The sequence below is a fragment of the Uranotaenia lowii genome, chromosome 2 (genome assembly GCF_029784155.1).
Source record: "Uranotaenia lowii strain MFRU-FL chromosome 2, ASM2978415v1, whole genome shotgun sequence".
NCBI classification, from domain to species: domain Eukaryota; kingdom Metazoa; phylum Arthropoda; class Insecta; order Diptera; family Culicidae; genus Uranotaenia; species Uranotaenia lowii.
This window is the reverse complement of record NC_073692.1, coordinates 217319061-217340359: the sequence shown is the minus strand read 5'-3', so window position 1 is coordinate 217340359 and position 21299 is coordinate 217319061. Positions and strand designations below refer to the sequence as shown.

The 21299-nt window shown below is 37.1% G+C and overlaps 1 protein-coding gene across 1 annotated transcript; it reads right to left on the bottom strand.

Moving 5' to 3' along the window:
• Positions 1-2364: 2364 nt before the first annotated feature.
• LOC129742329 (uncharacterized) lies at positions 2365-20720 on the bottom strand. Its single transcript, XM_055734220.1, has 3 exons — positions 20648-20720; positions 4615-4966; positions 2365-3769 (listed from the first exon to the last, which is right to left on the bottom strand). Exons 1-3 carry the CDS (start codon positions 20718-20720, stop codon positions 2365-2367), a joined length of 1830 nt encoding a protein of 609 aa, XP_055590195.1.
• Between the last annotated feature and the right edge of the window lie 579 nt (positions 20721-21299).

The following is a 21299-nucleotide window of genomic DNA, read 5'->3' as shown; positions in this document are numbered from 1 at the left end:
AAAGTGTATGACAAATTGCCTTCAAAGGGACAGATAAAACGGATACGGAACCTTGCCAATCAGTGTTTTTTTCGCGTGTAAATGTCTGGCTGAAGGTCGAATGCCCCCTTTCCAGTTTCCTTTTAAAGTAAGGATATGATTTCAACAGGATTACCAAAGGTCCACCGACGCACAAGTGATTGAATCCATTTTAATGCTTCCATCCTTCATTTGTTAGTTTGTCATATTATTCATGGAATAAAATTATCTCTTTAGTTTTTAATGGTTTGATTTACTCTGATAAAATTTTCTGAACCCATCCTACATACATACATAAGTAGAGGCCTAAATTATGAATCTTCAATTTGAATTGTCGAATTATTTTAACATATCAGAAATTATTCAAATTTTAAAAATGATGATGGTTAGTGATTTTATCACGAGATGTATTTTATCTCTGTGCTTGATCATGTCTACTGCGTTACATATATTCAGTGTATTTTTCTACATCCAAAACGTGCAGTTACTTGGTACATCAAAACAATGTAATATTAGATACCTTTAGCGACTCGAGTTATGTGCACGTTTTTGATGTAATATCGCAACACTTTTTTTGCTGTGTAGTCATGATTTTGTCCTTCTAGGCAAAACGAAAAATAAAAAATCATCTGATAGCCTACATAGATAGCTCAGAACTGATTGTTTATTGTTTATTGTATAAAAATCAACGGATCAAATTTAGATCCTAATGATAACTTAATTATAGGTTACATATATAAATTGACATAAAATCTAAGAACATCTAAGTAAATCTTGACTTGTCCAATATTTTTCTACGGAAAACATTTCTGGGAACGCCGAAGTCAAAGTACTCCGAAAAACGGTTGAAGGTTTTTAGGATGCCTATAAGAGCGCTGTTAGCCCCATAATTATTCAGCCGAACGGGAACATAGAGTTGCAGATTCTGGTTTCTCAATCCTCGCGGTCGCACGTTGAGAGGAATAGCTTCCAGCAGCGAGGGACAGTCAATCCTCGATGTAAGGAGATCCGCAACGACCAAAGCACGTGTAGCGTTTCTTCGGACTTGAAGCGTGTCTAAGTCTATCAGGCGGCAACGATTCTCATAACTGGGCAAACGAAAAGGATCTTGCCAGTTCAGGTGTCGAAGGGCATATCGCATGAAGCGCCGCTGGACAGCCTCGATTCGTTCAACTCCATTCTGGTAGTAAGGGCACCATACAGCTGAGGCATACTCAAGAACGGAACGGACTATGCTGCAATATAAGCTTTTTAAGCAGTACACATCTTTAAATTCTTTAGCCACGCGAAACAAGAAACCAAGATTTCTGGAGGCTTTGTCTACAACGTAGTTCGTGTGAGTCTTAAACTCAAGCCGTTGATCGAGAATAATACCCAGATCATTGATTTGGTCAACCCGGGAAATTGTTTCATCCCCGAGAATGTACTCAGCATAAAGAGGGTGTCGCTTGCGAGAAAAAGTGATGATCGAGCATTTACTGCGATTTAGCGGTAGACAGTTGTTGTCGCACCAGTCAGCAAAAATGGTGAACTGCCGTTGCAGGAAATCGATGTCGTCTCTATCATTGATGGTGTGATACAGTTTCAAATCATCTGCATAAGCGAGTTTTGGGCCATCGAGAAGCGACAGAACATCATTAAAATAGATGACAAAAATTATTGGTCCTAAATGGCTTCCTTGCGGCACTCCGGAAGAGCCAAGAAACTGTCTCGAGAAGGATTCTCCAGTATGAACGGACAACTTTCGTCCCGTTAAGTAACTCCGAAACCACTCCAGTAATGGTCCACAGAAGCCCAAGCGACCTAGCTTTGCTAGAGCAATCTCGTGGTTTACTTTATCAAATGCAGCAGACAGATCTGTATAAATATCATCGGTTTGGGTCTTCCTGGCATAGCTTTCTTGTACAAAAGATGTGAACGTCAGTAAATTTGTGGTAGTTGATCGTTTAGGCATGAAACCGTGCTGATCGTTTGAAAAGTGGTGCTTGCAGAATGAAAAAATGGGATCCAACACAACCAGCTCAAACAGTTTTGCAATAGCACACAGAGCTGAGATACCACGGTAGTTGTTAATATCCTTCTTATCTCCCTTTTTGTAAACAGGAAACATATATGCTTCTTTCCACAAAGCGGGGAAGATTGCGCCGTCCAGCGATGCTTGAAATATTTGCCTGATAGGTATTAGCAGATGCGGCATAAACCGTTTCAAAAAAGTGGCTGGTATTCCATCCGGGCCCTTAGAAGTAGAGTTTTTGAGTTTGGTGGTTGCTTTTAAGATAGCTGCATCGTCGACGAGAATACCATTTAGAGAAGAGCCTAGAGGTGAGACATTACTCACAGCCCTGGTCAGTTGTTCTGCAGAGATGGACCCGCTAGAGAAGAGCCTAGAGGTGAGACATTACTCACAGCCCTGGTCAGTTGTTCTGCAGAGATGGACCCGCTTGTGAAGATGTTCGAAAATTTCTCAGCGAACAGATTACAGATTCCAGAGTCAGTGCTAGCAATATCGTCGTCCAGGTACATATGGGACGGGAGTCCGGATTCTTTTCGCTGGTTTTTGACATACTTCCAGAACGACTTCGGTCTGCTTTTGAAATTTCGCTGTAACCGGTTCAGATAAGTTAGGTAGCAACGTTTGCTGGCTTTCTTATAAGCAGAGTTCAGTTTGCGGTATTCCCTTTTCGTGATAAGGCACTTGTGCTTATGGTAGTTTCGGAGAGCGCACTTTTTAGCAGTTTTCTGTCGCCGTAGTTCTTTAGTAACCCAGGGAGTTCGTAGATCACCATCGATGCTGCGTTTAGGCACATGGCGATCGATAGTGTAGCTAAGGATATTCGAAAATTTTTCGGCAGCTGCGTTAGGATCAGAGAAGTCTAGTTCATCTGCCCAATTAGTAGAATCCAGAACGAGGGAGATAGCTACATAGTCGGCATTCTTGAAATCGTGATAATAGGATCTAGTTTTCTCTGCAGGAGCAAATATCACGGCAACATCGAGTGAGATCACTAAGGCGGGGTGATGCGGGACAGGCTTAACAAGAGGGGCAGGAGCTAAATCGATTGTTGGATTTCTAAACCCTTCGTTGACAAAGCAGAGGTCGAGCAAGCGACCGTTTTCATTTTCGATATTGTTGATTTGACGCAGAGTCGCTGTACTTAAGGTATCTAAGAAGATGTTGGAGGATGCCGAAAACGAAGAACGTACGGGGTCCGGAAACAGAAAGCCACTTCGCGAAGAACACCATTTCAGACCGGGCAAGTTGAAATCACAAATAACGAGTATGTCATCTTCAGGAGAGCACATAGAGCTAACTTTGGTGAGGCAGCGCGAGAAAGATTCAGCTAACACCTGGTCTCCGGAACGATCAGGAGGCACGTACACTACGCACAAGTAAAGTTTTCGGTCACCTAGATCGATGCGGGCCCATAAAAGTTCCAAATCTTCCCAGGAGTTGTCTTCGATTAGCATAGATGGAAGTTCAGCTTTCACAGCAAGTAACACTCCACCTCCGGTTGACTTTCTGCTGTTTAATGAACTACGGTCGCATCGGAAGACTGCATAGTCCTGACTGATGATCTGACTGGAAAGCGTGCGGTCGTTCAGCCATGTTTCAGTGAAGGCGATAATGTCATAGCTGGAGCACGATGTAGCAAGCAGGTAATCGACAACACACGAATTAACACCGCCGACATTCTGATAGAGGAAACTGATGGAGTCAGACGATTTGGGTGTAAGACGGGAACGACCATCACTGGAAGAACAGAATCCATCACGCGGAGAAGAACGGTCAATGACAGCATACTTGCCTGAAACTGCAGGCTGGAGAACCCCTTCGCCACAGACGAACTCAGGGCCGGGACGACTGTTGACGCAGACAGGAAACAGCGCGACTGAGTCGAAGGGCTCAGGGGTCTCCGTAATTCCCAATTCGTTGCGCCCCGGAGCTGAAAACCCAGTAGCGATCGTAGCAGGAGCGTCGTGCGGATGATTTTGCGAGATGGATCTGTGGTAAAGCGGAAACTGGGAACGCAAGCAAGATGGTTTGGTCGTAATGGGGTACTTGCCTGTAAAAGTGATCTGGAGAACCCCCTCGCCTCCAACAAACTCAGTGCCAGGACGACTGATGACGCTGGCTGGAAACAGCGCGACTGAGTCGAAGGGCTCCGGGGTCTCCAAAAAGCTCAAGTCGATGCGTCCTGGTGATGAAGCCTATGAAAAAACTGGAGAGCGTAGCTGGTCATTGTAGAATCTGTGATAGGTTGAAATTTCATCACACAGGGAAAGTGTTCCAGAAGAATATGAGTACTTGCCTGGAAAAGTAGGCTGGAGGACCTCATTGCCACTATCGAACTCAGGGCTGGGACGGCTGAAGACGCTGGCTGGAAACTGCGCGACTGAGTCGAGGGGCTTTGAGGCCTCCCAAGTGCCAAGATCGATGCGTCCCAGTGATGAAACCCAATCAGCGCTGGCTATTCCTCCAATATTTGAAGAAATGTCGTAAAACAATTCGGCGAGGTTTGAGATCTCGTCATCGTCGTTGGCTAAAAAGGAGGCCAAGTGGATCCCATCATCCTCAAAGATACTGGGAGAGCCTACATCAGGGCCGCTGGTGCGGTTGTGGATCGACCAGGGCCGGATACGGTCGGGGTAGTAGCTTCCATAGGTTGAAAACGTTGAACCATTGGGGCAGGAGTCAAAGGCTGCCGATTGTAGTTTTTTGGCTGATCCACAAATTCCCGAAAGAGCAACCCTGTAGGCCACGTCATGGGGTTCAATGCAGCATCTTTGTACATAGGATCCAATCCAATTTTGAAAGACACATATCTACGAGTGGACCCATCGACTCCTTTCGGTAGCAGTCGTTTCATTTCAACTGGTGTAGAAGGATTCAAGCAGCGGGATATTATTTTGTCTACATCTTCGTCCGTGATCTGCGGCTGAAGACCAGCTAGGTACAACCAGAACTTATACACATAACTGATACATATCAGTTATGATCCTAAAGGTTGAAAGTCGTTAGGGGAAGGAAATCAGCATCGAGACGTTCGTTGCTGATAGTCTGCGTCCTTTTTTACCTCATCATGTATCGCAAAAGTGTTTCAAATACAGAAGCGTCGTTGTCATGCATGATTGTATGATTTGGTTGAAGAAGGAAAATTTGACTGCTTTGATTTTTTGGCTCTGAATGTAGTCAAGCATGGCTCAGTGAAAATGATTGATTTTCGGAAGCATGCTTTAACCACACATCCATGACTAACGCAGTAACCCGAACAATTCAAATACAGTCCCCCCACAATCATTAGTCACTTAACGTATCATTTCATCACAAAATGTTCGTTCATTCGGGTGTTAGTGGACCATCAAGCTTTGCATGAATTTCAGTCATTAAATATTCCCTCTTTGATTTCAAACATGATTTTGTTTCCAATTTTGTTGGAAAATAAAATAATTTACCGAAACAATCAACGTTTTTCAAAACCACAATTATGGGTCAAAATTGAAGCTTGTAACAATTATTAGTCATATTACCCACAATTATTAGTCACATAGAAGTCCATGGCAACACCCGAATATCAACAAGAAAATCAACAAACATCTGGCAAACATTCAGGGGTATTCTTTGCTAGTATACGTTCAAGGGGCAATTGGGTTGAGCTAGCAACCAAGAAATGTTTTGTTTTGCTTGCGAAAAAGTGACCCATGATTGTGTGGAACTTGGTGGATTCTGTAACAATTATGGGTCACTTTTATTTAGCTAAATATTATTGAATTTTCGCATTTGATTCGCTCAGTTTTATTTGGAAAATATAAACTCTTCTTTTGTGCTTATATGGGACCAATTCATTTGGTTGGAATCTTTGAAATACCCGCATAAGGGGCTTAACGGTTTAAGATGTCAACCTTATAACATTGGAATTTTATGCGATAGTTCCACAGCTTATAGTTCACCTTTGATAAAAAGTATTCAAACAGCAATTTTACTGTTATCAAACGCACAAATAATATTTTTAATGCATTTTGATGATATTGTCGATTAACTAAAAATAATAATATGATATAATTTCTTTTGGTTTAGTAGATATCAGCAGTTCTAATGATCGGTGACTAATAATTGTGTGTGACCCATGATTGTGGGGGGACTGTATGTCTCACTTCGCATCCAGCCACATGTTTTAAAAACATAATAGGAAATAGTAATTTCAATACATCATTATAAATTAAATTCTAAAATGATTCCGAAAGTGTACTTCTTTAGTTGAAAAAGTAGGTTGCATAAGAAAAAAATACTCCTTTGTGCTCCCCGCAAAATTCGGGGGATTACCTCACGTCTCTTTATCAAACAATTGACGGTATTTAAGAATTTTCCAATTTTGAGAATTCTCAGGTGAAAAATTCTCGGATTCGAACATCAGTTCAGAATAAACGAATAAGAAGGATTATGGAACAAACTCATCAATTGTTGAAGTAGGAAGTGTGTTTCCTCTAGCAACGGATCATTCAACAATGCCAACTGAAACATGCAATTTATTGATCACTATCCTTTACCCACTTATACCTATATAACTTTTTTATAGAAGAAAAGTTCACAATCTCACAATGACAAACTACTTAAACTTCAAAAATTTAATTTCCACCGCAACGGAGCGAACCAAAAAGCCATCGCCTACTTTCACTTTAAACAGGCCCGTGTGAAGGACCCGTCCATAGGTGGGAGATTTTTCGAAATTTAAATTTAACGAAAAATAATAACAATACCAAAAATACACAATAAATAAGGAAATGGATTTCTAATAACATTTTCTTACTCATGTTTATCACACAAACTCAAAAAACAATAAATTTTTCTGATAAAATAAATCAAAACTTACAAAACAAATCACAATCAAAGTTTCAAATCAAAAACATTCTAGGTAAATCAATGATAATTTTTTCAAAATAACATTATTCTGATCTAGAAATTTACTCCATAATAATTTCTAAGCCGTCTAGTTTTAAAATTTAAATAAATATTCCCAAAACACAAATTCAGAAAAAAAAGTAATTCTAAAATAAATGTCAGATCAGGTAAAAAATTAATCATAATTAATTGATAGGAAAATTATAATATTTGATATTTATTATCCATCCTAATTTGATAGAAAAATTCCACTGTAGTGTTTTGAAGTTGAAAATTAATCGCGATTTGAAATGTCAATTTTTTATTAGGAAAAAAAATTAAGATTTATGTTTTGAGAACACCAAAAAATTCAGAATTTAAAAACTAAACTTATGTTAAAATATCAAAAATATAAACTTCAATAGTTTGACTTTGAAATTAGGTGAATTTATTTAAAAATAGAAAAAAGTGTATGGGAGAGTGGAGAATCATGGGCCACTTTTTTTCATTGTTCCATAACTTCTATATTATAAAGGATAAAATGAAAATAAAAAATGATATGGTTTTCCTCATTTTCAAGGTTTCATAAGGTAATTTTTTTTAATAAGTTATTTTCCCCAAATTCTGACTGTTTGAAAAAAGCAATATTTTTTGGATTTTGAAAAATGGTGGGAAATCGTGGGCCACCAAATCAAAATTGACCAAAAAACATGCAAAGTTTATGAGTTGACCCAAAACTGTGATTTCCTAATTCATTTCATTATTTTAAAGCAATTTCAGATGATGAAATAAAAAAGAAAGCTGTGTATAATCGCCCAGATTCCAAAACCTGGCTCGCGAACGTTTTGGCAAAATTTCTTTATAGGATGGACGAAATATTTTTCATAACTCTTCATTTGGCATAAGAAAATTTTACAGATAGGAAAAACGTATTTTATGTTCTGAATGTGTATAAAAACATAAAAATATAGGTGGTTTAAGATGTTTGGCCCACGATTCCCCACAAGCTATGATTTGCAAATTGGTTGCGTTTGTGTGACTTATTGATGTTCCATCAAAAATTACTTTTCCACGTGAAAGATCATTACAAAACTAAGATCATAAGCGTATGAGCATATTTTTGTTATGCACTTTAGGTTCCCCATTGATGAAATTACTGGGTGTTTTTTTAATTATGTGAGTAAATTTTTATAACTTTTTTTAGATGGATAAATAAAAGAAGCATATGATGCGTATTTCAGTCAACAACGTATAGAAGTATATGCTCACACAAAGCGACGACGATGACAGTTGGTTTGAGATTTTTATCTCAACACACATCTGAGATATTAAAAGTGGACCACGTTTCCCCATGGCCCACGATACCCCACCCTCCACTTATTATAAAATTCGATAAACTCATTCAAAAATTGAAACAAAATGTGTAGATAGAAAAAATAAGTTTTTTACCATTAAAGAAGGATTTTTTCAAAAGTACCATTATAAAAACATATTAAAAGAATTTGATTGATAGCTCAGAGAAGCATTTTGTGCTTATGTTTTAATTATTGATTTGGTAGAATTTTGCTTCTTATGTCAAATTTGGACAATCACATTGGTGATATGGAGTTTTTAAATGTGTCAGTTTTAAGGGAAATAAATTATTTATAACTGATTAGCTATCAAACATATATTTTTAAAACCTGATTTTGATTTTGTTTATCTAACTTCATTCAATTAAGGAATATGCATACATGTGCTGCATGATCTTAAAAAGTATACCAACAGTTTAAAAAAAACATGAGGTACAAGTGTTTTAAACATTACTGCAGAAAATTATAGAAAACTTCATTTCATTTAACAGTTTTGTTGAAACCTGTAAAACGATTAGATTTATATTTTAAAAATATCTAAAATTTTATTTGGTTTAAAACTTCTTCAAACATTCGTTAATGGAGGAAAAGTAAAGAAAATCTCTATAACTTTTTTTAACAGAACTCAAAATTACTTGATGTCTCGAGGAAAGTGAAAAATGATTTAAAATTTTTATTTTAAAATGTTATGATTATGTTTTAAAGTATTGTAAAAAAAGGCAGAACTTTCTTAAATATGTTTAACCTATTTTCAAAAGTTATTTCAATAACAAAAGCTGATGGAAAATGCATACTTAGATTCAGGGCAACTAAATAAGTTAAAATAACGTTTTAAATTTATTGCACTTTGGAAAAATGTAAATTTTGTGGCTTTGTGTAATTTATCAAAACCTTTTTTAAATGTGATGTTAAGCATTGGAGAAGAACAAGAAAAAAATGTTAATCGTGGCTGTGATTGGTTTCTTGAAGAATATTTCATATCAGCATAACATTTGCTAATTTTGTGAACCATCGGGAGAGTAAATGCCTGTTAAATATCTACCTACATGGTGTCCAACTTGTCGATGGATAAAATTATTATTATTCTTAGTATTCGATGAATGGTTGTGTTGCAAACTCTTTTCTTGTTAATTTACACTTCTTAATAAAAACCTATTCTAAAGACGAAGTCGGGTTTTTGTATGTCAAGTTTAGAGTTTTAAACAAAAGGTTAATTGAATTGCAAACCGAAATTTGCAATGAGAAATTAGTTTTAATTCGTGAACGTCATATAGTGTAAAATGTCTCAAGCCTAGAGAGATTTAAGATGAAATTCCGCCGGAGGCAAGCCAAATTTTTGACTTGCTTGTTAAAACTTATTTTTAAACACCTTTTAAGATCAAGTATTTACCGATACTACGGTGAAAATTTTACTTGGAAAAAAATCTCCATTAGATGGGTTAGACCCCAATCAGTTTGGGCTTTCTCCCACATGCCCTAGACTTACATTTTCAAAACCACCTTTCAATGTTTCTTCTCCAAAGCGCCCTAGCTATCCACCTATCATTTCCTATGTTTCGATTTTCATTCTACTAGAGTTCATCTCGCCGAAATGCCATTAAAATATTATATCAAACACCATAAATATGTTTTTACGCTCTTAAATTTTGATAAAATATAACAACAATAACAAAAAATTCAAAAAATATATAAAGTACTAACAAACATTCTGAACATAAATAAAAAAAAAGTTCTAAATGTTTCTTATACATGATAAAAAAAACAAAAAAATTGACTTAAAATTATCAAAAAATGATGAAAAATTCAGTAAATGATGATAAAAATATTTTATTTTTATTAATTGTTTAGAAAAAAGTTGATGACAAAAAACGTTCGATTTTGGCATCAGAAAATTCTCGAGCGTGTTGCCGAAAACGAAAGGGGCTGTACTTATAGTCCTATTTGCCGCTGGTAGTGTTCGTGATATTATGCGGGTTGTTTTACCAATACTTTTCAGTCTTGGGACAATCAACCTCAAAGACGACCATGTGTGTCGACCGGCTACCCTTTTTTGTACCGAGAATTTTTGAGGTTAATTGTCCCGTCTCATCTGTACACGCTCTTGTTGAGCGTAAGAAATGTCAAAAACAACTCTATGAACACAATCGAAAAATTAAACAAATTGAGGCATTCAATTAGCAAGTGAATAAAATCGATATTTGCTCTTGTGTAAATATGTTATCTGAGAAATTTTAACAAAATGCTTGTTTGTGACCAGAGCTATCAAATATTTATGCTCCTATAGTGAGGCCGTGCACAGCTAGGATGCGCAGTTAGTTGTTAGGAAAGAATTTTATTGAAGGTTAAATTGCTGAGCTGCCGAAGAGGTTGTACAATTATCATCACTCTTCAGGTTGCAGGTACCTTCTTGATGTTCCAAGCCCCAAGATGCCTGGGTTTGAATGTTTTGTGGTCTCAGCAGATGCAATTATTCAAAGGCTTTTGGCAGATTTACACCCCAGTGCTCAGCCGTTGTATATTTTATGTTAAGAAATCTGGAAAAGCTGTATAGTAGGTACATACGCGCTCGCCTTTGACTGCGCGATGCTGTTAATGGGTATAGGATCACATGGTCATAATACAGGCATTATGTAGCGGCGGTTTTGGTTCATGCATGAGCTTCATTTGAGGTTTCCCGCCATTATTGCTTGCCATCGCCATACAACCAACCGCTTTCTTTCAGCGGAATCTCGCATATTCAACATACACCGCTTATTAAGCTCATTCATGGCACGATACATCTTTTGCGGTTGCAAGCTTACCATAGCGCAGATCGACCGCAATAAATCTTGTAAAATATAGGTAGTGAAGTGTCCCGGTATCCTGGGCTTGAGAATTAGTTGATTGGAACCATTTGGTGCTTAATCCACGTGACAAATGTACAATTGAATCCGGAAAACAATGAGGGCTTAGCCACATGTTTTCTTTATTGATCCTGACACTTTCAGCGTACGGATTTTAGAAATCGGAAAATAGCTAAAGTTTTGAATAAACAAAAACCTGCCTGTCTCTTAATTTTTAATTAAACACATGATTTGCTCATCAGTCAGCTGAAACCTATTTAAACGATTTAAACTCTTTAAAGCATGATTTTTTTTTGCGAGAAAACCTAAATAAGAAAAAAAAATATTAGAGTTGCGCGTGTTCAAGGGCTCTTATTCCATTATCTTATCATTAACAACTGTGCCAAAAGCTTCAAGTTGTTGAATTCCCTTTCCATATGAATAGGAAAGAAAAACGAATAACATTTTTGTTTACAGATTCTGCACGCCCGATAATTAAAGCTTTATGAATCTCTTCAAAGGAAATTATTTTCCATTGAGATTTCATATTGTAGTCAATTTAGTTAAATAATACATTTTCTCGCACGACATTATAAATATTTGTGTTCTCAGCATGATTAAAATTTGCTCGCGTTTACTTTTATTATCATTTTGCTGCCAGACATGCTGAGAACAGTAGCGTCCATTACCAGGGGGCTCAATTGAGCCTTTTGGTGTGGGGGAGTGTGGTGGGCCACTACAAAAAAAAAAAAAAAGCTCTATACATTTTAACAAAACTGACAAAAATCTTGTTTGAATTTTTGAATTTTTTGACTTAATATAAAAACTAAATTTTTCCATGCCATGTGTTCAAAGCGTATTTCCCTCAAACTGCTCTGATAGATATGTTGAATCTCCAGCCATATCGCCAATCGGCGGAATGCGCATATTACCCAATATGCGCATTTAGGAACAAATCCCCTTATTGGTAAAGACTGTGTCGTCACGATCACGAACAATCTTTTAATGTACTAGGAAATTTACCTTTTTCGTTGATAATTCGATGAATTTGCTGAACATTTTCCACTTTTAAAACATGTTATTCTAGAAGGATTCTTGTTCTTCAAGGTCGGTACAAAAAAGTTGGATTATAGAATAATTTTTATTTAAAATAGGCCTATAGGCCATCGAAGTTCGAAAAAAATGGTGGATTTTCCCTACTCAAATATGAAAAACTGTAAAATTAGTTCAAAGTCTTCCATGAAAATTTTCAAGTCAGTTCAGTTTAAGATCCTTATTACAATTGAGTAATCAAATCACAAACCGGTTGGATAAAAGTCATGACAACCAGTTGAACACTCAATAACTACCAGATTGACCTTTTCAAGCTTATTTTTTCTTCATTTTTGCACGTTTTAGCTACAAAATGACATTGCATTCATAAATAAAATGAGAAAAAACATAACGCAATTTTAAAAGGACCAAAAAAATGTCATAGCATAGTGAAATAGAGGCCTTACAACACAATCAAAATGAAATTGGAATTAATTTTCGTTCCAAAACGGGTTTTTCTTTGAAATTTTTGCCATTGTGACGTTCAACTAGATGGTCTTAAAGGTCTAGAAATGGAAGTTTGAATCTGCTGTTTTTTAAATGAAAGTTTATGAGCAATAATTGGACTTATTTATCATCATTATCTACAAATCCCAAGGGGCTAAAAGAGAAGAAAATTTCCGAACTGACATTTCAGTACCGCACTGAAGTTTCGGTACTAAAATGCCATGGAAATCAAAGGGGAACTGACGTTCTGGTTCCAAAAAGTCAGTACGGTCCGTTTGTATGTGATTTGACAGTTCAGTCCTTTGACAAATCCATCATTTCTCTTGATAATCTCACTTGTTTTAATAATTCTACCACGAAAAAACGGTGAAAATCCGCTTCGAAATCATTCGCGCATTCTGAGTAACCCCGACTCAGTTGTCGCGAAAATGGCGTTTAGTCAGTTCTGAGTAAAGGCTGTTTAGTCAGATCTGAGAAGGTGCGGTTTTAGCGACAACTGAGCAACTGTCACTCTGAACTGAATATGTAGCTGAAAGTTAGAGAGTTGCATAAGGCATTTCCCCACTTTTCAAACGAACAGTTGATTTCTCATGTTTACAATTTTCGGGACCTGGTGGTAGGGTAAAAATAACAACAACACTACGCATGTTCAATGGCCGGATAGTAACGAAACTAAATTGGCGGTGCAATAGCAATGGTTATGCAAAATTTTTAATTTTTTAAGCCACCTAAAATTATATAATTGTAGACATAAAATACTTTGAAGATAATGTTGATGTTATGTAATGTTGATTTGAAAAAATAATTTCTTTTGAAGAAATAATAGAACAGTGCTAATTTCCCAAGTTCAAAATGGCGACCAGTAGTACATCTGTCTCAGGAAATACTCTATACAAAGCAGTCATGCAATAAGGCATTTCCCCACTTGTCAAACGAACAGCTCATTTCTCATGTTTACATTTTCTCGGCATATCGTGGTAGAGTAAACATAACAACAACATTACACATGTTCAATGATCAGATAGTAACGAAATAAAATTAGCAATCCAATTGTAGTGGTTTTGCAAGCGCACCTTGGTGTGGAGAATATAAATTCTTTATTTAATCAATATTAATTAATAACAATTTAAGACAAGAAGGTATTTTAATGATTTTAATTAGAGAAATTAAAAAAAAAGCTTTGAACAGTGCTTATTATCAAAGATCAAAATGGAGACCAGTTGGTGTTTACATTTTTAAAACAAAAACAAAAAGTTACCCTACCACTATCTGTCTCAGGAAATACCTACTCTATACCTCGCTAGGCACCCAGCAGTGATGTCAATTGAATTTATTATTTATCAATGCCAAAAAGTATGCCCTCATTCAACACTTAACAACTTTTTGCCTAATAAGATTACGGTTTTACGGTTACGGTTTTCGACAAAGTTGTTCAGCGAAAAATTTCCTTTGGAGAATTTATACATTGGTAAAAAAAAACCTTTAGCAGGCTCGGTTCCACAGAAGAAACTAAAATGATGTTGATTTTTCAGTACAAACTATTCAATTTTCTCATACTAACATAAAATTTCAAATTTCTCATGTAAACGATACTTAAAAATTCTGCAAAAAATCAAACGGAGCTTTCTAGACCCCAGGGTTTGAGAAATTAAAATGATCCAAAATCGACTCAGTCCAATGAGACAGGGATGTCTCTTATCAATCCGCTACTTTTCCTATCTTTATGGATAAGATCTTGAAATAAATGGATCTATCGACTGCGTACCGAACTGAAGATAGCCGTGAATCCTTCTACTAAGAAGCAGATTAATCGAGAACCTTAAGAGCTGGATTAATGATCGGGAAAGTTGGATTGATTCAAAACTCTTCTCCTTGACGTCGTAGACATCAGTTAATCGATTGGAAACTTCATTAAAATTAGGCCCCATGGGTTGAAATCTTCGAGTACTCAATAAAAAAAACACAACCCAACTTCGTGCACGTATGAATGGATTAGCAGAATACTTTCCCACATCTACCGCATAAGGAAGAATGTTGAGAATTTCGTTATTAAATAAACAAGAACGCGAGGTTCAGCATCAGACCCATCAACGGACCAAACCTCTCGCAAGATTTCCATCCCTGTAAGGAGTGGCTAAAGGGGTGTTTTTTTTTTCTTGCTCGGTTGCTCCCAGGAATCGCATATTCGTAATTTCTACTTTCCGTGAAGCATTCCTGCTAACCGTTCAGTTGGGTTGGATATTTTAATCTCATGTGAGAAACCGAAAAAAATCTGCTCAATGATGCTGTACAAATTTGAAGCTATTCCTGGCTCAGCTGGCGAGTGTACAACAAAGTATTTGGAGAACGATGAATATTTTTTTCTTTTTCAAACATCACCACCAAAGGTAATCAAATTTTATGAGTCTGGAGATTTGAGCATGTGGTAAAGGAAGCAGTGTAATAGGACACCTGCGCGCTGCTTGGCTGGCAATTAGCAGGAGCCGCTCGCTCGTGATGGTCTTCTTCCGTAATCCGCCGCCCTCGTCTCATACGCCAGGGTAAAACCGCTCCCGGAGTTGGGAAACCGAGAAATCGTAGGTCAACAGCCATAGCAATCGATCACTTCGGATAAACGACACCGACCACAGTGTTGTTTATTCTAAAGTCAAAATGCATCATGCAACTGCTGCTGACTTAACTCTTCCTCAGCGTGTTCAGTTTTGAGATGCAGATGCCCCTTCGGACACGCACACACGACGAGACACACATACATACGAACATTGACATAAAATCAGTCTAAATGGAAACATTAAATTTTCATATAATTTATCCCGGATTAGGCAGGGATTATCTGACCCCTTTTTCCAAACTTTGCTATCGATAAATACGACATGGCTAGGTGCTCAAGAGTGCTCTTCCCGACCGAGTTTAAATGCATGCTATAGGTAGATACAACGGAACACTTTGCATCTTTCTGCTCCGATTTGCTCAGTCAACTGCAAATGCTTGACGAGGTCCGGCGAATGTGGCCATTTATGAGACTCATCAAGGTGCTTCAGCATCACACAATATGTATTACGATTATTATCATCACCATCATCAACAATAACAACAACAACAACAACAATACTCCTAATGGTAATCGTCTGGCCACGTGGGATGTGAAATGAAAGTACACTGATGATGATGTGATAGGATTAAGAAGAAAATTTTACTAGCGTATTTCAGTTCTGCATTCAGTAGAGATTGTTGAAGAAGGATGTTCGGAGATTAACTATGGCGATATTTTAAATTTAAATTTTCTCTCAACGATAGATGAACTATAACACTACAATCTTTGATGTTTGTAAAATATCTCGACCTATAATACCTATTGGCGATTTGCAGATCCGAACGACGTTCAGGGGAAACTCCGATCAAAATGATTTTTTTTTGTTTCGATTATAGTCGTTTTATTATGTGTATAGCACCAAACCGAATAGCGACAGTAGGACTAGCGACGCTTTTTTTACTTGCGAGATTTCTGTCATTCGCAGGTTTGTTTTTCTTTTTTCAGCCCAGTAGGCGATTTAGATGTAGTACTCGAACATTGTTTATGTTATTTACTGTACATTTTCCTTAGGCCATCAATCGCATGCTCCAGGTATCCATAGGAAACTAGCGGTGCTTCGTTATTATTTTCAACGTCGCGACGTATGCGACGTGTCGCTAGTAGGCAAAGCTGTTATGATTATTAGCGCTAATATTTTGGATTTTTTCTGCATGCATAATAACATATTTATGTCATTCGCGACTTATATCAACGATGCAGTTGGAGTACAGTCATTGAAAAACTTATCCGGTACAACTGTGATCGATGTGCACTCTTGGGCTCGAACTCACAGACGTCGGCTCAGGAAGCAACTGACTTGCCAACTGAGCTATATCACAAGCTCCTCGATCAAAATGATGATATGATGGACTCTAGTGTCAAAACGCGTAGTATTTTCTCAAAACATTGACGAAAAATGCAAATTTTCGGATTAAAGTGAAATATTTTTAACACTTGTTTGAAGAATATTGTAAGAAAATCCGAACTACTGTATATATAATTTTAACCTGATCACGGTTAAATCTTCAGTTATTTTTATTTTTCAAGTTCAATGCGTGTATTTTTCTAGTTCAAGCTTTCGAAAGATTTTCAAGAAGTCGCTCGCAAGGTAATAATCTCCAATATTAACTAGTTTTTTTTTTTAAATAAACACATTTATGAAATACTTGCTGACCCGGTAAACTTCGTTTTACCTTTAAATAAATAAATCGTAATAAATGTTTTATTTCATCAACACGTCTTTAACTTCATCGGGCTCGCGAAACGATTTTTAAGAAAATCATAAAAAAAATTGTACGCCTTTCATCCCATTTAAAGTTGATTTTGTATGAAGACCCCCCTTACATAAAAAGTGAGATTCTTGAAACTATTATACAAACCATCTCTGACCCAAAAACCCTCGGATAACAAATTTCACTTCATTCCGACCGACCGTTTAAACGTGATGGTGTTACAAAGAAAACGCCTCCATTTTTCAGTTTTGAGAATATACTTCGGAACCAAATAATCTACGCTACATTAACTGCTGGGAATATTCTTGCTTCTTATGCTTATGATACACCCAAAATAATTTGAAAATTATTTCTACGGTATTTTTCACGTAGACTGAGCTTTTGATGCATCCAATCGATTCTACGTGAATTCGAAGTAGAGATGTACCGAATAGTGGTATTCGGCGAACGGCCGAATACCGAATATTGACCTTTTCAACTATTCGGCCAAACGAATATTCGGCCGAATATTCGGTCGAATATTCTATTGAGTTTTCAATGAAAAAACCTTAAGCGTCAATGCTTTCTTTTTCTTCCATATTAATGTCCCTCATGTTTTTAGTCGATTATTTTCCACCAGATGATACTATCAGTCGATGTTCTACAAGATATTTATTAAGTAGGGGTCTTTCTGATTTTTAAAATGTCATCAATAACTGAAAAGACGTCAGATGACTAGTCGCTTCTAGGGCGTTTATCACCAAAGAGATTGCGTTCCCGTGAAATCTGCGCGGTAAAACATGTCGAAACAGGTGCCAAGCTATTTGAAATTGCTTCTCTGATATTGAATTTGATGACGGTCGAATTTGTGCAAGATATCTTTAAAATAGTTGTTGAAAAGATAGATAATCTTTAACATTAAGCTAACCACACTTTCAACCACACTAATGACCAGCCGGTTAGGCATTCAGAACGATTTTTGAAAAAAACAACCAAATTTATGTAGGTATATTTTGAAATTTTTGAAAAGTTTAACACAAAATTTAAAAAAATCTTAACCTCTTTAAATTGAGTTTTTTATTTGATTTAGCAAATAATCCGAATGTACCCGAGAAAAACTCGGGAAGTATTAAACAATATCTAGATATCCAGTCCATTTTGACTTATCTGGATTCTTTACTGGATTTATGGGCAAGCTCATAAATCTGGAATAAACTATAACCAAAGTATAAAACGATACCGTTCAGCATTCTCCTGTACGATCTACAGTGAACGATACGCGGATACATCTTAGATGTTTAGCTGAATCCATAAGTTTTGAATGATTGTGTAACTTTTACAACATTACTTTAGGATATTTTATAAATTATCAAAAATTATTTGAAAAATTTACAAGTCTGTAGAAGATATTCGGCCTATTCGGCCGAATACATAGCTCAACTATTCGGTGAGCCGAATATTCGGCTTAACGGTTTTTTGGCGATATTCGGCGCCGAACATTCGGCCAACCGAATATTCGGTACATCTCTAATTCGGAGTAACTAATGTTTTTCCTCATGAATTTCACGTAAATTCTAACGGAATGGCTTCTGAAATCAATTGTGCAATTTTCTCAAACGTTTGGTTGTAAATTCTTATAAGAAAAAGAGCTGGCACCAATCAGTTTGTTTAGCTTTGTTTAAGTTGCGAAAATTGGGTTGGACGTTTTTCCCGTGATTTCATGGTTTTTTTCGGGAACTTATCAACGTACTGATGCTGAAATTTTAACGCTCGTGTAAATCGAAAGAAAAGGGTAAGTCTAAGAAAAAAAAAATTTGATCCCCACTGACAAAAAATATATTTTCCCCTCAGGTCGAAAAGTGCTACGATAAGAGAAGTTCCGGCACATCGAGAAAGAAGAGCGTGTGTGCTGGAACGAATGCCAGAGGGTATTATGGACACATCGGTAATAGTGAGTTGTTTATCATTTCTAAATATTGTAGTTATTATTGAAATAAGTTTTTTTCAGGATTTTGGAAACTAAAATTAACTGGGTAGCCGGACATCGAATTGATTTTAAAAAGTTCAGTTAAAAGAAGTGCAGTGTGTTTTGTTTTGAAGAATACAGTGAAAATAAATTAAATTGAATAAAACTTTTATTTCTTTTATTAGAATCAAAAGCCTCTACTAAATCAACCCCAATTTCATTTCCAAACAAAAATTATTTTATGTATTCTTCATCTTCACATCGTATCGAACTCACTTGAAATTCACGTAAATTGTAGCTGAATTTCATAAAGTACGAATTCTTATTGAGGTGAGTTTACCTGGTATATTGGTCGGAACTACGTCAAAATCAATTGGAACAAAATTATGTAGTTTTTCACGTAGCCACGACGTGCGGATTATTTTGGATGTACATACACAGCCAGATCTGGTCAGCATCCCGGTGAGTAGTAAAAGTACATTTACTACTCATCTTAACTATGCCGGAGTTCCTACTTAGCCTTCATCGGTGTCGGACGTGTTCCACCCTCGATCATCGATCAAAAGGCAGCGAATTTTTTTTTCTTCGAAAAAGTGTTGTGCAGCGCGCGATGATCAGCCCATCACCGGGTGACCATCCAAACCGGACCATTCCGGAATGGATGGATCCCCAAAATTTGCACGGTGTAACCATTCATTTAATGGTTACAATAAAAATTGTGATTTTTGGGCCAGTTTGGATGAAAACTTTGTAAATATTGTAAATAAAAATTATTGTTCGTAAATGTCTAAAATTAGGATAAGATATCTACATGTTTGTGTGGTGTCTTGTCCTAATTTTAATAGCAATCGGCTGGTGTCACTTAGGGATTTAGTTTTTGTTTATTTATTTATTTGTTAAAATTTTTGTTATTTATTCATTTATTTATTTATTTATTTATTTATTTTTGCCGTAATCATTCATTATTTATTTAGTTAGTTATTTGTTAGGAATTAGTTTTGTTAGTCTAGTATAATTTGTTCTGGAATGCACGCTATAAAAAGAGATGTTAGAAAATAAGACACCAGCCCTCTACATGTCAAGTTCCTGTTTCGTTCCTGTCATGTTGCTGTCATCGAAGGGGACGAGAACATCACAGACGGGAAATGGGAACAGGGCTAAAATGAGAGGCAGAAAAGGTATAAATAGGAGGAGCTCGCAAGACGCGAGGCTTTTTTGATGAAGTTCCGGTCCAGGGTTGAGCAGCAACTGCGCGGTCACACACCGAAAGTGACATTCGTTTCAAACCGTAATTGGGTGGCTCTGACCCCCTTCCCCGTTAGTAAGGATCTAGTAGAGATCCCCGTGAAAAAACAACGGCCAACTGGAAGACTTCACACCGTTATTTCCCGGTTGGTCGGTCGAGTGTGGCTTCTGTGAAGTGAACCAAGGGACAATAGTCTTCCCCCAGTGCCGCGAATCACCATCAGCCTTCTCGAGAACACACCGGTGTCCCGTGAGTGCTAAGGTCGTGCAAGTGCCAGTGCCCCAACCCGTTACAACCCCTTTCGGGGCACTTCGTGCTGTGGTGAGGCCTGGTGGGAATTCCCCCCTTGTGTTCTTGTGCCGACCGAAAAGCTAGAGCCCCTCGATTGAAGTGAGACACTCGCGTGGTAACCAGTGCACGAAACCAAGCTCCCCGGACCGCGTTGTGAAACGATAGGCCTACGCCCAACAGGCCGAGTAGTTGCTCGGATTGCCCAAAGGGCGATCTGACCGGTTCCTGAATCTGCCCTGTTCCTGCTCTCACCTGTGATCCCGTTGACGTCTAGCTGAAGTCCCCCAACGAGTCGACCACCGAGAAACGGCCGCAACGAGATCATCGATATACAAAGAATATATGCGCAAGTACCAAACATGAAAAACCTTCTTTTGTAATTTTTTTGTTAAAATATTTTGCATGGGTAAATTCAAAATATACCCCTAAATCTTATTGGCTTTTGCCCAAGGAAACCAAAAAGTTCAATAAACGAGAACTGAATCAGCCAAACAAACTTAAATAAATGTATGGTCTAAAATTTCATCCGAATTGTTGAGTCTTTTAAATATATGTGCATTCCCTAGATTTTCTAAAGTTTCCGTTTTCTTGTTGTAAAATTTGGTTAGGTTGTAAAGTCCGCCCATTAATCACAATTTTCCTATTTGTTATTAAATGTTTCTCCGGTGATCAATTTTGTTTCCCTGTTGAGCTAGCGCAGGGAAGTAGGGTCAAAACGATTCTAACAATTGGCGCCCAACGTAAAAATTTTGATCAAATTTAATCCTTTCTATTTTTAAATAGTAAGAAAAAGTGGTCTACTTCCAAGACCAGAAGTAAATCCCTTTTTCTAATTGGTCTCCCGGAGAAATTCAGTTAAATTTAACCTCATTAAAATCGCGTAGTCGTTGAAGCAAGTTTTTTC

Excerpts from the sequence above, each read along its gene's own strand:
- LOC129742329 (XM_055734220.1), bottom strand. The coding sequence starts at position 20,720 with ATGATCTCGTTGCGGCCGTTTCTCGGTGGTCGACTCGTTGGGGGACTT. Across the intron at positions 4,967-20,647 it reads AGACGTCAACGGGATCACAG|CTGGTCTTCAGCCGCAGATC; the intron begins GTGAGAGCAGGA and ends GGTTGTACCTAG. Across the intron at positions 3,770-4,614 it reads ACCGCACCAGCGGCCCTGAT|TGATGGTCGTTCCCGTCTTA; the intron begins GTAGGCTCTCCC and ends CTGTTCTTCCAG.